At 38.0% G+C, this 11,430-nt stretch overlaps 2 protein-coding genes across 2 annotated transcripts; both read left to right on the forward strand.

The window, feature by feature from the left end:
• Positions 1 to 104: 104 nt before the first annotated feature.
• LOC109064884 (mitochondrial chaperone BCS1-like) lies at positions 105 to 3,742 on the forward strand. Its single transcript, XM_042764123.1, has 7 exons — positions 105 to 893; positions 1,024 to 1,163; positions 1,312 to 1,506; positions 1,676 to 1,739; positions 2,469 to 2,641; positions 2,806 to 2,923; positions 3,345 to 3,742. Exons 1-7 carry the CDS (start codon positions 574 to 576, stop codon positions 3,382 to 3,384), a joined length of 1,050 nt encoding a protein of 349 aa, XP_042620057.1. The 5' UTR covers positions 105 to 573; the 3' UTR covers positions 3,385 to 3,742.
• Positions 3,743 to 4,445: 703 nt separating this feature from the next.
• Positions 4,446 to 10,374, forward strand: LOC109088733 (sterol 26-hydroxylase, mitochondrial-like). Its single transcript, XM_042764122.1, has 9 exons — positions 4,446 to 4,742; positions 5,033 to 5,223; positions 5,422 to 5,621; positions 7,006 to 7,203; positions 7,312 to 7,475; positions 7,563 to 7,729; positions 9,745 to 9,826; positions 9,913 to 10,113; positions 10,218 to 10,374. The coding sequence occupies exons 1-9, from the start codon at positions 4,503 to 4,505 to the stop codon at positions 10,347 to 10,349; spliced, it is 1,575 nt and encodes a 524-aa protein (XP_042620056.1). The 5' UTR covers positions 4,446 to 4,502; the 3' UTR covers positions 10,350 to 10,374.
• The last annotated feature ends 1,056 nt before the right edge of the window (positions 10,375 to 11,430 follow it).

Here is an 11,430-nt window from a genome sequence, read left to right on the forward strand (position 1 = left end):
TCGTAAACAGGAACTATTCATGTGAAACACAGTGCATACGGAGCTATTTTCCCGAACAACGGAAACAGCACAGAGGTCGCCATGTGATTTGCTCATTTAATTTTAGTGAATCGGTTCTTTTGAACAGTTGGTCTGAAAGAATCGGTTCAAAGTGAAACGCCTTTAAAGTGGGATTGATTTGTGAATCGTTTCAACCGAGTCATTGAAAAGATTCGACTCACCCGATTTGTTCACAACGCTGGGTTACTGTAGAAAGGGTGTGCTATGTTGCATGTTATTCGCATCTTTTTCGTTTCTTTAAAGCTTACAGAAAGAATGTTCTTTCTTAAATGCGGTTTGATATTTGTTCTGCCGTAAGTATAGAGATTTTTTAAATCTGCATTTATTTAAATAAAAAGATCGACTTGGTCAGTGACAGCTTGGTATAGTGTTTTGTCAGTCTCAAGGCTCTCATCAAAATTAAAATGAAAATGATTTCACCTCATCTGCTGTGAATTTAGGTTGCATATTGCAATGAAGGGACAAATAGGCTTTTACTGATTGAATAATAGATCCTAAAAAAACACCTTCATCATGACCCTGTCAGATTTCATTGGAGCTCTGAAGGACAACCCTTACTTTGGGGCAGGATTTGGACTAGTTGGTGTTGGTACAGCACTTGCAGTTGCCAGAAAGGGGGCACAGGTTGGCATGGTCTTCTTTAGGAGAAATTACATGATCACACTGGAGGTCCCAAGCAGAGATAAAAGTTATCACTGGCTCTTAAGCTGGATCACTAAACATGCCAAAAACACCCAGCATCTGAGTGTAGAGACCTCATACATGCAGCATGAGAGTGGACGAGTCCATACACAGTTTGACTTCCATCCGAGTCCAGGCAACCACATCATTTGGTAAGATCAGAATATATTGTGATGTTACTTTGGGCAGTTTATATTCAATGTTCTGCTGATTTGACTTTCTCTCAGAAATCATTCCAGCACATAGTTATCCATCTCTTTGACTGAGGCTTTGTGTTTTCAGGTATGGCAGGAAGTGGATCAGAGTGGAGAGGACCAGAGAAAAGCAGATGGTGGACCTGCACACTGGAACGCCCTGGGAGTCCGTCACCTTTACTGCTCTGGGCAGAGACCGGCAAATATTCTTCAACATACTTCAAGAAGGTATGAGCAGCTAGATTGTGTTTTATTCTTTCTTTCCTACACTCAGCAGTGTTGTGAACCTGCCGTCAGATGTATAGTTTTAAAGACTGTCAGCTGAATTCTTTAAAAATACGTTGCAGTCTTAATGATTGATTCTGTGTCCGTGCAGCACGTGAACTTGCTTTAAGGCAGGAGGAGGGCCGAACTGTGATGTACACTGCACTTGGAGCAGAGTGGAGGCCATTTGGGTTTCCAAGGCGACGACGACCTCTGTCTTCAGTAGTGCTAGAGAATGGTGTGGCGGAGAGGATTGTGGATGATGTAAAGGAGTTCATTGGCAATCCTAAGTGGTACACTGACAGAGGTGACAAAAATATTTTTTATATATTTTAATTTTTTTGCATATCAGGGAAAAAATGCCTGCATGCATCTGATGTAATTTGAAGTCTTTGTCATAATTAAGTATTGCTTTTTTGTTTATTTTGTGATTTGTTTTTGTATTGCAAATGTGTTGTTGAATATGTTTCAATCAGGCATTCCATATAGAAGGGGATATCTGCTGTATGGACCCCCAGGCTGCGGAAAGAGCAGCTTTATGTAAGAACAGTTGCTTTGTTTACAGTTGATGTTGCTATGAATAATAGTGTCTTCTAAAGTATAGATTTTATACAGAGTGCAGATTAGTCTGGTGCAGACAGACAAAGTTACAGCAATATTAATATAAATCTCAGAGGACCGAGTTGTATTCTTTTATTCTATCCATTTCAAATAAATGCTGTTCTTTTAAAAAAAAATGTATTCATCAGAGGATCCTGGGAAAAAATGTATCATGGTTTCCACAAAAAAAAAAAAATTAAGCAAACTGTTTTCAACATTGATGATAGTAATATTAAGTGTTTCTAGAGCACCTAATCAACATATTAGAATGATTTCTGAAGGGTCATGTGACTCTGAAGACTGGAGTAATGGCTGTTTTGCATCACAGGAATAAATTACATTTTAAAGCATATTACAGTAGAAAGCAGTTGGTTTAAATTGTATTTTTTTTTTTATTAAATAAATGCAGCCTTGGTGAGCATAAGCGAATTCTTTAAAAAAAAAAATATAAATCTTAGAGACCCCAAACTTATGAACAGTACTACATATACCTGTAATAATATGTATTTATGTATGTATTTATTAACTGTAATAATCTGTTACTAGACAAAATGCAAACAGAATAAGTTGCTATTTTTATACTGCTGTGCAAATAACATCAGATTTAATTTTTTTGATGGTATAAAATGACTGCAAGTCCCAAGTCTTACCCTTCTTTTGGTATTTCAGAACCGCGCTAGCAGGTGAGCTGGGTTACAGCATCTGTCTGATGAGTCTCAGTGACCGCAGCCTGTCTGACGATCGCCTCAACCACCTGCTGAGTGTCGCTCCACAGCAAAGCATCATCCTGCTAGAGGACGTGGATGCAGCCTTCGTCAGCCGGGAGCTGCTTACCACAGAGAGTATGTCTCACAGACTGTTGTGCTTATGAATTCTCACTATCTGTTTATAATATAATGTAATTACAATCACATGTGATTAATTGTAATAATAGATAGGTCTCTAGCCATGGCATTAACAGCACCATGGAATATTTCAGCTCTTGTTGATCTCATTTAATCTTCAGATCCGCTGGCCTATCAAGGCATGGGAAGACTCACTTTCAGTGGACTTCTGAATGCTCTGGATGGAGTGGCATCTTCAGAGGCCCGAATTGTGTTCATGACAACTAATTTCATTGAGAGGTAAAGCTCAATACTGCAACGTGTTCATTGTGCATAATTTTTTTGTTTTTAACACAAGGAAGATTAGTGGTAATAAACTGTGTTTTACAGTTCAAGGTAGTGATAAGCAGATTTTAGCAGATAATTGAGTAATTATCCAAATGTGTATGATATTTTATATATACACAATATGTTTCACATAAAATCAGTTTAATTTATATTTAATATTTAAAATATATTTTATATGTTTAAAAAAATCTCTAATTCAGTCATCAATAGATAATGCTCTAGTTTATCTTAAAATAGCTCTTTTTGCATTTTTTAAATCCAGTAATAATGAGTGAAGTACCCAATATTCACGAACGCCTGTGTTTTCCTTGTTATAACATGGTATTGTTTTCTTTTCTCCCCTTTCTCTTTTTGTCTCCTCTGTGTGCTGAAGCTTGATCCAGCTCTTGTGCGACCTGGCCGTGTGGATCTGAAGCAGTATGTGGGCTACTGCTCTCACTGGCAGCTGACTCAGATGTTCCGGAGGTTTTACCCTCAGGAGGCTGTAGCTGAGGCTGAGCGGTTTGCCGAGCAAGCGCTGGCAGCACACCCAGAACTCAGCGCCGCTCAGGTGCAAGGACACTTCATGCTCTATAAGACAGACCCGGCTGGCTCCATCAAAAACATTGCAGAGATGAAGGATTGAAGACTATACAGGCAATACAGACTTTTGTAAGACGCAGACTGAGCAACAGGCGAGTGATTTACAGAATGAAGGAATCTTTCTTTGAAATGTACACCTGGATAAAGGCTTGTCACACACTGGAGTAATAAAATCCAATTTGTGAAAAATTTGTGAATTTTTTTCTATTGTTATTGGTTTAGCAACAACAGATGCACTATTTATCATGTTTCATTTGCAGTAATTTTGTAAGTGGGACATAATGTTTACTTAGCTCAGAGCGCAATTTTTATTTTTTTGTTCATAACATCAATATTAAATACGTTATCTCACCTTTTTAGAAGATTGAAAGAAAAAAAAATGTACTTAACAGCAAATTTCCTTCAAGGAAAACAGTCATTGTAAACTGGTATGTGATTCAAAACCTTTTGTTTGCGTTTGTTCACGGTGCCCTGTAGGAACTAGAAGAAAGGTGAACGTTAAAGGGATAGTTCACCCAAAATGAGCATTTCCATTGTTTCCTCACCCTTAATGTAATTCCAAACCTGCCCGACCTTATGTTTTGGTGTAACGCAAAAGGAGAAATATGGCAGAATATTCACACTGCTGTTATTTGAAAAAGTATAGGGACCAGGGACAGCCGTGGTCAACTTTCCTTTCATTGGATGAAAAATCGCAGCGTTTGTGTTCCACAGAGGAACGACAAAGGTTTGGAATTTTTAAAGTGGAGAACATTTTCCAGTTGATGGCAGTGTTCTTACAGTATTATGTGCATGATAATGGAGTTTCACCTTTAAAAACATTAGTCCACACACAATATTACTTTACAGCAGATAGTGAAGGGTTAACTAGAGAGGCTTGCCCCACCTCCCTCTCCCTCCCATGTGAAACAGGATCGGTGTTTCCCTCATTCTTCTCCCCGCTTGCATAATGGCTGTTATTTTTGCAGTGAGCTCTGCAGAAAGAAGGATCGGATTCAGTTTTCTGAGGCGCATGGCAGTGGCCATGGACATCAGGAGAGGGGCAATGGATAATGCTGCTTCTTCTGTCACTGTCCAGGACAGCCACAGGAAGCTCAAGACTGTGGATGACCTCCCAGAGATCAAAACCTTTAGGATGCTGTACACACTGATCTTTAAAGGGTACCTGAATCGCATGCATGAGCTGCAGGTACAGAGAGATACCACAGCCATAGTTTGTATATCATGTGACTGTAAATGATTTATGCCACCCTTTATGTACTCAGACTGTCACTGTTTTTACTTTTAAGGACGTTGAATAGAAAGGAAACAACTGTCTTGTATAAATGAACACTTTTAAATAATTCTGTATACTTGTTGTGATCTCAGTCTGATGTTTGTTTTTTGCTTTGAAACAATGCAATCTATCTCTAAATCAACCAGATGTTTCTTCACTAGCACATCTTCTTTGTTCTTCACCACTTGTTTTCATCTCTGCAGTTATATGAAAACCAGGTTTATGGACCTTTGTACAAAGTGAATGCTGGAAACTTCCAAGCCATTTCAATAAACAGTGTGGACTTACTGGAGGAACTCCTTAGAAAAGATGAGAAGTTTCCTTCCAGAGGAGACATGACTTTGTGGACAGAGTACCGTGACATGAAAGGCATCGGATACGGCCCTTTCACAGAGTAAAAACTTTTGACACAATTGCTCTGTATCTGTAACATAGGTTTGTTTTATAACAAAAACATTATGCAAGACTAGTCATGTATGGAGATTTTATAAGGCCAAAGTGCATTTGGCTTATGTAGCCGTGTGATGTTATGTAAACTTATGAACTCTAGCAAGTTGTTGCCCTTCTGAAAAGACAATATGTTCTTCAACAGAGAAAGAGAGAAATGGTACAAACTGCGGACAGTGCTGAACAAACGCATGCTGCATCCAAAGGACTCAGTGCAGTATGGAGATGTGGTCAATGCGGTGGTCACAGACTTCATCAAACGGATTTACTATCTGCGGCAGATGAGCCCCACCGGTGATCTTGTCTCTAACATGACCAATGAGCTTTATCGCTTTTCCCTTGAAGGTATTTCCTTTCCATAAGCACTTAAAATGAGATAAAATCAGACAACAGAAGATACAGCTAGCTTACAGATTCCCAAGGATGTACCTGATTTTTCACAATGCCCTTAAAGGGATACTCCACCCCAAAATGAAAATTTAGTCATTAATCACTTACCCCCATGTCGTTCCAAACCCGTAAAAGCTTTGTTCGTCTTCAGAACACAATTTAAGATATTTTGGATGAAATCCGGGAGGTCTGTGACTGTCCCATAGACTGCCAAGTAAATAGCAGTGTCAGGGTCCATAAAAGGTATGAAAGTCATCGTCAGAATACTCCATCTGCCATCAGACGTGCAATCTGGGTTATATGAAGCGATGGGAACACTTTTTGTAAGAAAACAATTCCACAATTCCTTTGTCAACAGTCTCCTCTGTGTCTCTCCATATCACTGTATGCTGCGTATGCCACAAGGATGCGCTGTTTCCTTTCAAATCAAAGCTAAATACACCTAGAAACAGCGCATCATTGTGGCGCTAATGACACAGAAGAGCATACACAGCATGCAGTGATATGGAGAGACACAGAGGAGACTGTTGACAAAGGAATTGTAAAATGAAGTAGTTTTTTTTGTTTTCTTCGCTTACAAAAAGTGTTCCCGTCGCTTCATATAACCCAGATTGAACATCTGATGGCAGATGGAGTATTCTGACGACGATTTTCATACCTTTTATGGACCCTGACACTGCTATTTACTTGGCAGTCTATGGGACAGTCACAGGCCTCCCGGTTTTCATCCAAAATCTCTTAAATTGTGTTCCGAAGATGAACTGAGCTTTTACAGGTTTGGAACGACATGGGGGTAAGTGATTAATGACAAAATTTTCATTTTGGGGTGGAGTATCCCTTTAATAGATACATGTTCCCCTGATGATAATTAGGAGCCAACCTGACACTACTATGTGAAAGAACTGCATAAAAGAAGCAACATATGTCATTATTTGTATCAGCATTTATAAATAGAAAGTTGCATCTCTTTGGAATAGAATGTTACAAATCTTTTGTAAGATTATAATTGTCTTTAGTGTCACTTTTGGTCAATTTAATGCGTCCTTGCTGAATGGAAGCATTGATTTGTTTCAACAAAATCTTACTGACCACCACAAATATTCATAATACAGCTGGTCCTTGTGGGAACTATTGTTTTTATCAAACATTTGCTTGCATATTAAAATATTATGGAAATATTATGTATTTTTTATTAAAACCTAATAAAATAGTTTAAAGTATTGAAAGATTTATTGTTATTGTTTTATTATTCATTGAGTTATTTCATTTAGAAAGTTGACTAAATGGCATCCTTCTACTATATACTATATAGTTCTTTGCTGATCTTTTTCTCATTCAGGGATCTCTTCTATTCTGTTTGAGACACGCATTGGCTGCCTGGAGAAGGAGATTCCTGCAGAGACACAAGATTTCATTAATTCTATTGCACAAATGTTCACCTACAGCATGCCTGTGGTGTTGCTGCCAAACTGGACTCGCAATTACTTGCCATTTTGGCAGTGGTACATTAATGGCTGGGAGGGCATATTCAAATTTGGTAAGCTTATTAATTCATGCATCTTCTTCAGATAGACAACAAGAGATACAGGCATGTTTTGCAGTTTGATTATGTATTATGCATATTTGTATTATGGATTATGCATAGCCAGAAAAATGATTGACATGAAGATGGAGGCCATTCAGAAGCGTGTGGATGCAAATCAGGAGATTGCTGGGGAGTATCTCACCTACCTGCTTTCCAATGTGAAGATGAGCAGTAAAGATGTTTATGGAAGTATTTCTGAGCTGCTGTTGGCTGGAGTGGACACAGTAAGAGACATTTAATGTATCTTTGACTATATTTAAGCAAAATATGTATGAGTTTTTAAATTATATTTGTTCTTCTTCATGTTCTAGACCTCCAACACTATGTTGTGGGCACTGTATCTCCTCTCAAGAGATCCGGAAGCTCAAGAGGCTCTGTATCAGGATGTAACCAGAGTCTTAAAGGACGACAGAATCCCAACTGCACAGGAAGTGAACAGCATGCCTTACCTCAAAGCTGTCATCAAGGAAGCATTAAGGTTGAGAATTCTGTTTTGTAATATAATATTGTACATCTTTGAGAAGTCAAAATAACATTTGACACATGCCAACCCAAAAAGCAAATTCGGCGTATACTATACACTACTGGTCAAATGTTTGGAATAATTAAGAAGTCTTTAAAAAGACGTCTTTAATGCTTACCAAGGCTAAATATAACATAATATGAATATATTTTATAATATGAATATATTTTTAAATGTAATTTATTCCTGTAATAGCAAAGCTTAATTTTCTGCAGTCATTACTCGAGTCTTCAATGTCACATGATCCTTCAGAAATCATAATAATATGCTGATTTGGTGCTCAAGAAACATTTCTTATTATTATCAATATTGAAAACAGTTGTGCAGCTTAATGTTTTCGTGGAAACTGTAATACACTACCATATAAAAATATGGGGTGAGGAAGATAAAACAAGAAGAAATGAATGCATTTATTCAAAATGTCTTTCTAGTAAATTCTGTTTTTTGAACGTTCTATTCGTCAAAGTGTAATGAAGTGTCAACGTAGATGGGACCCATTTATGGCTTTATTAAAAGAAGCAGTAGAAATAAAAACAGGCAAGGGTCAGAAACAAGGTAACACCAGCAGTAACAATATCCAAAACAGAGTCATAGTCAAAATACAGGCAGCAAACAATCATAAACAGTATCCAAACAATCGAGGCAGAGATCAGTAGGCTGGCGGCAAGGGTCAGAAACAAGGTAACAAGTCCAGAGTCATATATAGGCAAGGCAAGAGGAAACAATGGAATGCTCAGAAATGTCAGCCAGAGCAAAACAAGGCTTTGCAAGGAGTGGATGTACTGTAAGTGAGTTGTTTAAATAGTCTGGGAAATGGGGAACAGGTGAGGGTGGTAATCAGTTCCAGGTATGGGTATCATGGGAAAAAGTCTGTAGGTCTGAGCACTGTTCTTCAGAAAAATCCTCCATGCCCTGCATTCCATGCAGATGCAGTTTTCCAGCATCTTTTGCATATTTGAACCCTTTCCAGTAGTGACTGAATGATTTTGAGATCCATCTTTTCACACTGAGGACAATTGAGGAACTCAAACACAACTATTAAAAAAAAAGGTTAATTCACTGATGCTCCAGAAGGAAACACGATGCATTTAGAGCCGGGGAGTGAAAACTTTTGAACAGGATGAAGAATTTTTCTTATTTTGTAGAAATATATATTTTTTTCTATTTAGTACTGCCCTTCGGAAGCAACAGAAGATACTTGCATGTTTCCCGTAGAAAACAAATTAAGTAGAATTTACCTTGATCTTCAAATTCAAAAAGTTTTCACCCCCCGGCTCCTAATGCATCGTGTTTCCTTCTGGAGCATCAGTGAATATTTGAAACTTTTTTAATAGTTGTGTTTGAGTCCCTCAATTGTCCTCAGTGAGTGCCTCAGTTGTCCTCAGTGTGAAAATATGGATCTCAAAATCATACAGTCACAGCTGGAAAGGATTCAAATATGCAAAAGATGCTGGAAAACTGAAGAATCTGCAGGTCATGGAAGATTTTTCTGAAGAACAGTGCTCAGTTGAACTGTTCAGAACAAACAAAGGACTCATCAACAACCATCACAAAACAAAAAAACAGTCGTGGATCATCCAGGTAACCACACACAGTATTAAGAACCCTTTTGAATGGGGTTATTTTAATAATTTCATCTTGTGGACTAAATGTAAACATTTTTATGTAAAATATCTTACTCAGGACAGTACTAAATAAAAAATAACATGCATTTTGTATGATCTCTTATTTTGTTAAAATGACTTACATTTTCACAGATTTGCAAGGGGTTCACAAACTTTCAAGTGGCATATATATATATATATATATATATATATATATAATATATATATATATATATATATATATATATATATATATATATATAGCATAAAAGACTCAGGAACATAAAAAAAAAAATCTTAATTATTCTAAACTTTTGACAAGTGGTGTATAACTGCATATTATAATCTCTGTGATTTTATGTGCAGGATGTACCCTGTGGTGCCCATGAATTCTCGTCTTATTGCAGAAAATGAAGTTGTCATTGGTGGCCACTTTTTCCCTAAAAAGGTAAATTGTCTCCATGTTGTTAGGATGAAAAAAGGGTTGCCAGTTTAGAAATAAGCATCATTAAAACAGCTGTTTTTTTTAAACAGACAACATTCACTCTGTGCCACTATGCCATCAGCCATGATGAGAAAGTCTTCCCAGAGCCACGAAAGTTCAAACCTGACCGCTGGCTCAGAGACGGCAGAACAAGACCCAACCCATTTGGGTCAATCCCATTTGGCTTTGGAGTCAGAGGCTGTGTTGGCCGTCGCATTGCTGAACTGGAGTTGCATCTGGCAATGGCGAGGGTAAGAAATATTTTTTACAATTTTTGAAATTATTTTTGAATTTGTGCCAGACAATTATATTACATTATTAATTGTGATTTTTAATTGTATCTTTTTCATTCCAGCTAATCAAGCTGTTTGAAATCAGACTTGACCCAACAGTGGGTGAGGTTCAGTCACTCAATCGGACAGTGCTGGTGCCAGACCGACAGGTTAACCTCCACTTTGTGGAGAGACAGAAGACATCTGAACCATAGCTAGCTAAACAATACCAATGTTTCAGCAAGATATAAGCTGCCGGTGTATATGAAAATTATCAACTAGTGTGAATCATGTGAATATGTCAACTTCTTTACCTCTGTCTGGATGTAATTCTGTTGTGTTTTGGGATATGCAGTATAAAGGACCCTGTATAACACTGTGAAAAATACTTTTTTTCCCATCATATTTTGTACTGTATAACTTTTGCCATTAAATTGTTGTTGTGGATTGTATTTCAGTATGTTGACATATATAAATGCATTATGTGAACTTATAAATCAATTAAACCTTTTAATGAATCCAAAATCTATCGTTTTGTGTTATTGGTCATTATTAGTGGAAAGGGATACGTATTACTACCTAAATGGATTTTAGCCCATAGGGCTTGGGCGCCGCGTTGCATTCTGGGACGTGGCGGCCATGTTGATGGCGTCGTGAATGTAAACATACAGCAAGTCGAACGAGAAGGAAACAGAGTTGGGAGAAAGAAAAAAAATATGTTAAAATCGCGAATAAGGTTGTGGGATTTACAGGGATACGCTAAGTAGGGATGCCAGGGATCGGTATGTGGACAAAATAGGCACTATTAACGGTTTGGATCAATATGAAAATCCCAACAAAGAGTGGAGCACCGACGACGAGTTGCTGCCGCACTTTTGCATTACAGATATCTTCGGCTACCTTGTTTGTTTTGTGAGCGCCTACACTTCAGAACAGTTCCGAAGCTACAAGTCATTGGAGTCTCATGTGCAGTTCACAAAAGGGATGGGTTAAGGAGCTGCAGATCATAAAGCAGGCAAACAGTATACAGTAATCCGGACAAAGGTAAACTGCACTCCGCCTAGTTGCTAGTTTAGTAACCGTTAGTGCTAACAACCATTCACATGTACTTTTAACTAACTTATGTGTTTCAAAAGTTTAGTTAGTAGCTGTCAACCCTCCCGTTTTTTTCCGGGGTTCTCATGTATTTGAGCTCTTTTCCCGCTGTCTTCCCGTTGTAGTATTTTCCTGTAAAATATCCCGTTAGCCCTTCCATCGGACCTGTCAGTCTCTGTGCTGTTGTCCTGTTGCTACACA

The sequence above is a fragment of the Cyprinus carpio genome, chromosome A9 (assembly GCF_018340385.1).
Source record: "Cyprinus carpio isolate SPL01 chromosome A9, ASM1834038v1, whole genome shotgun sequence".
Lineage (NCBI taxonomy): Eukaryota > Metazoa > Chordata > Actinopteri > Cypriniformes > Cyprinidae > Cyprinus > Cyprinus carpio.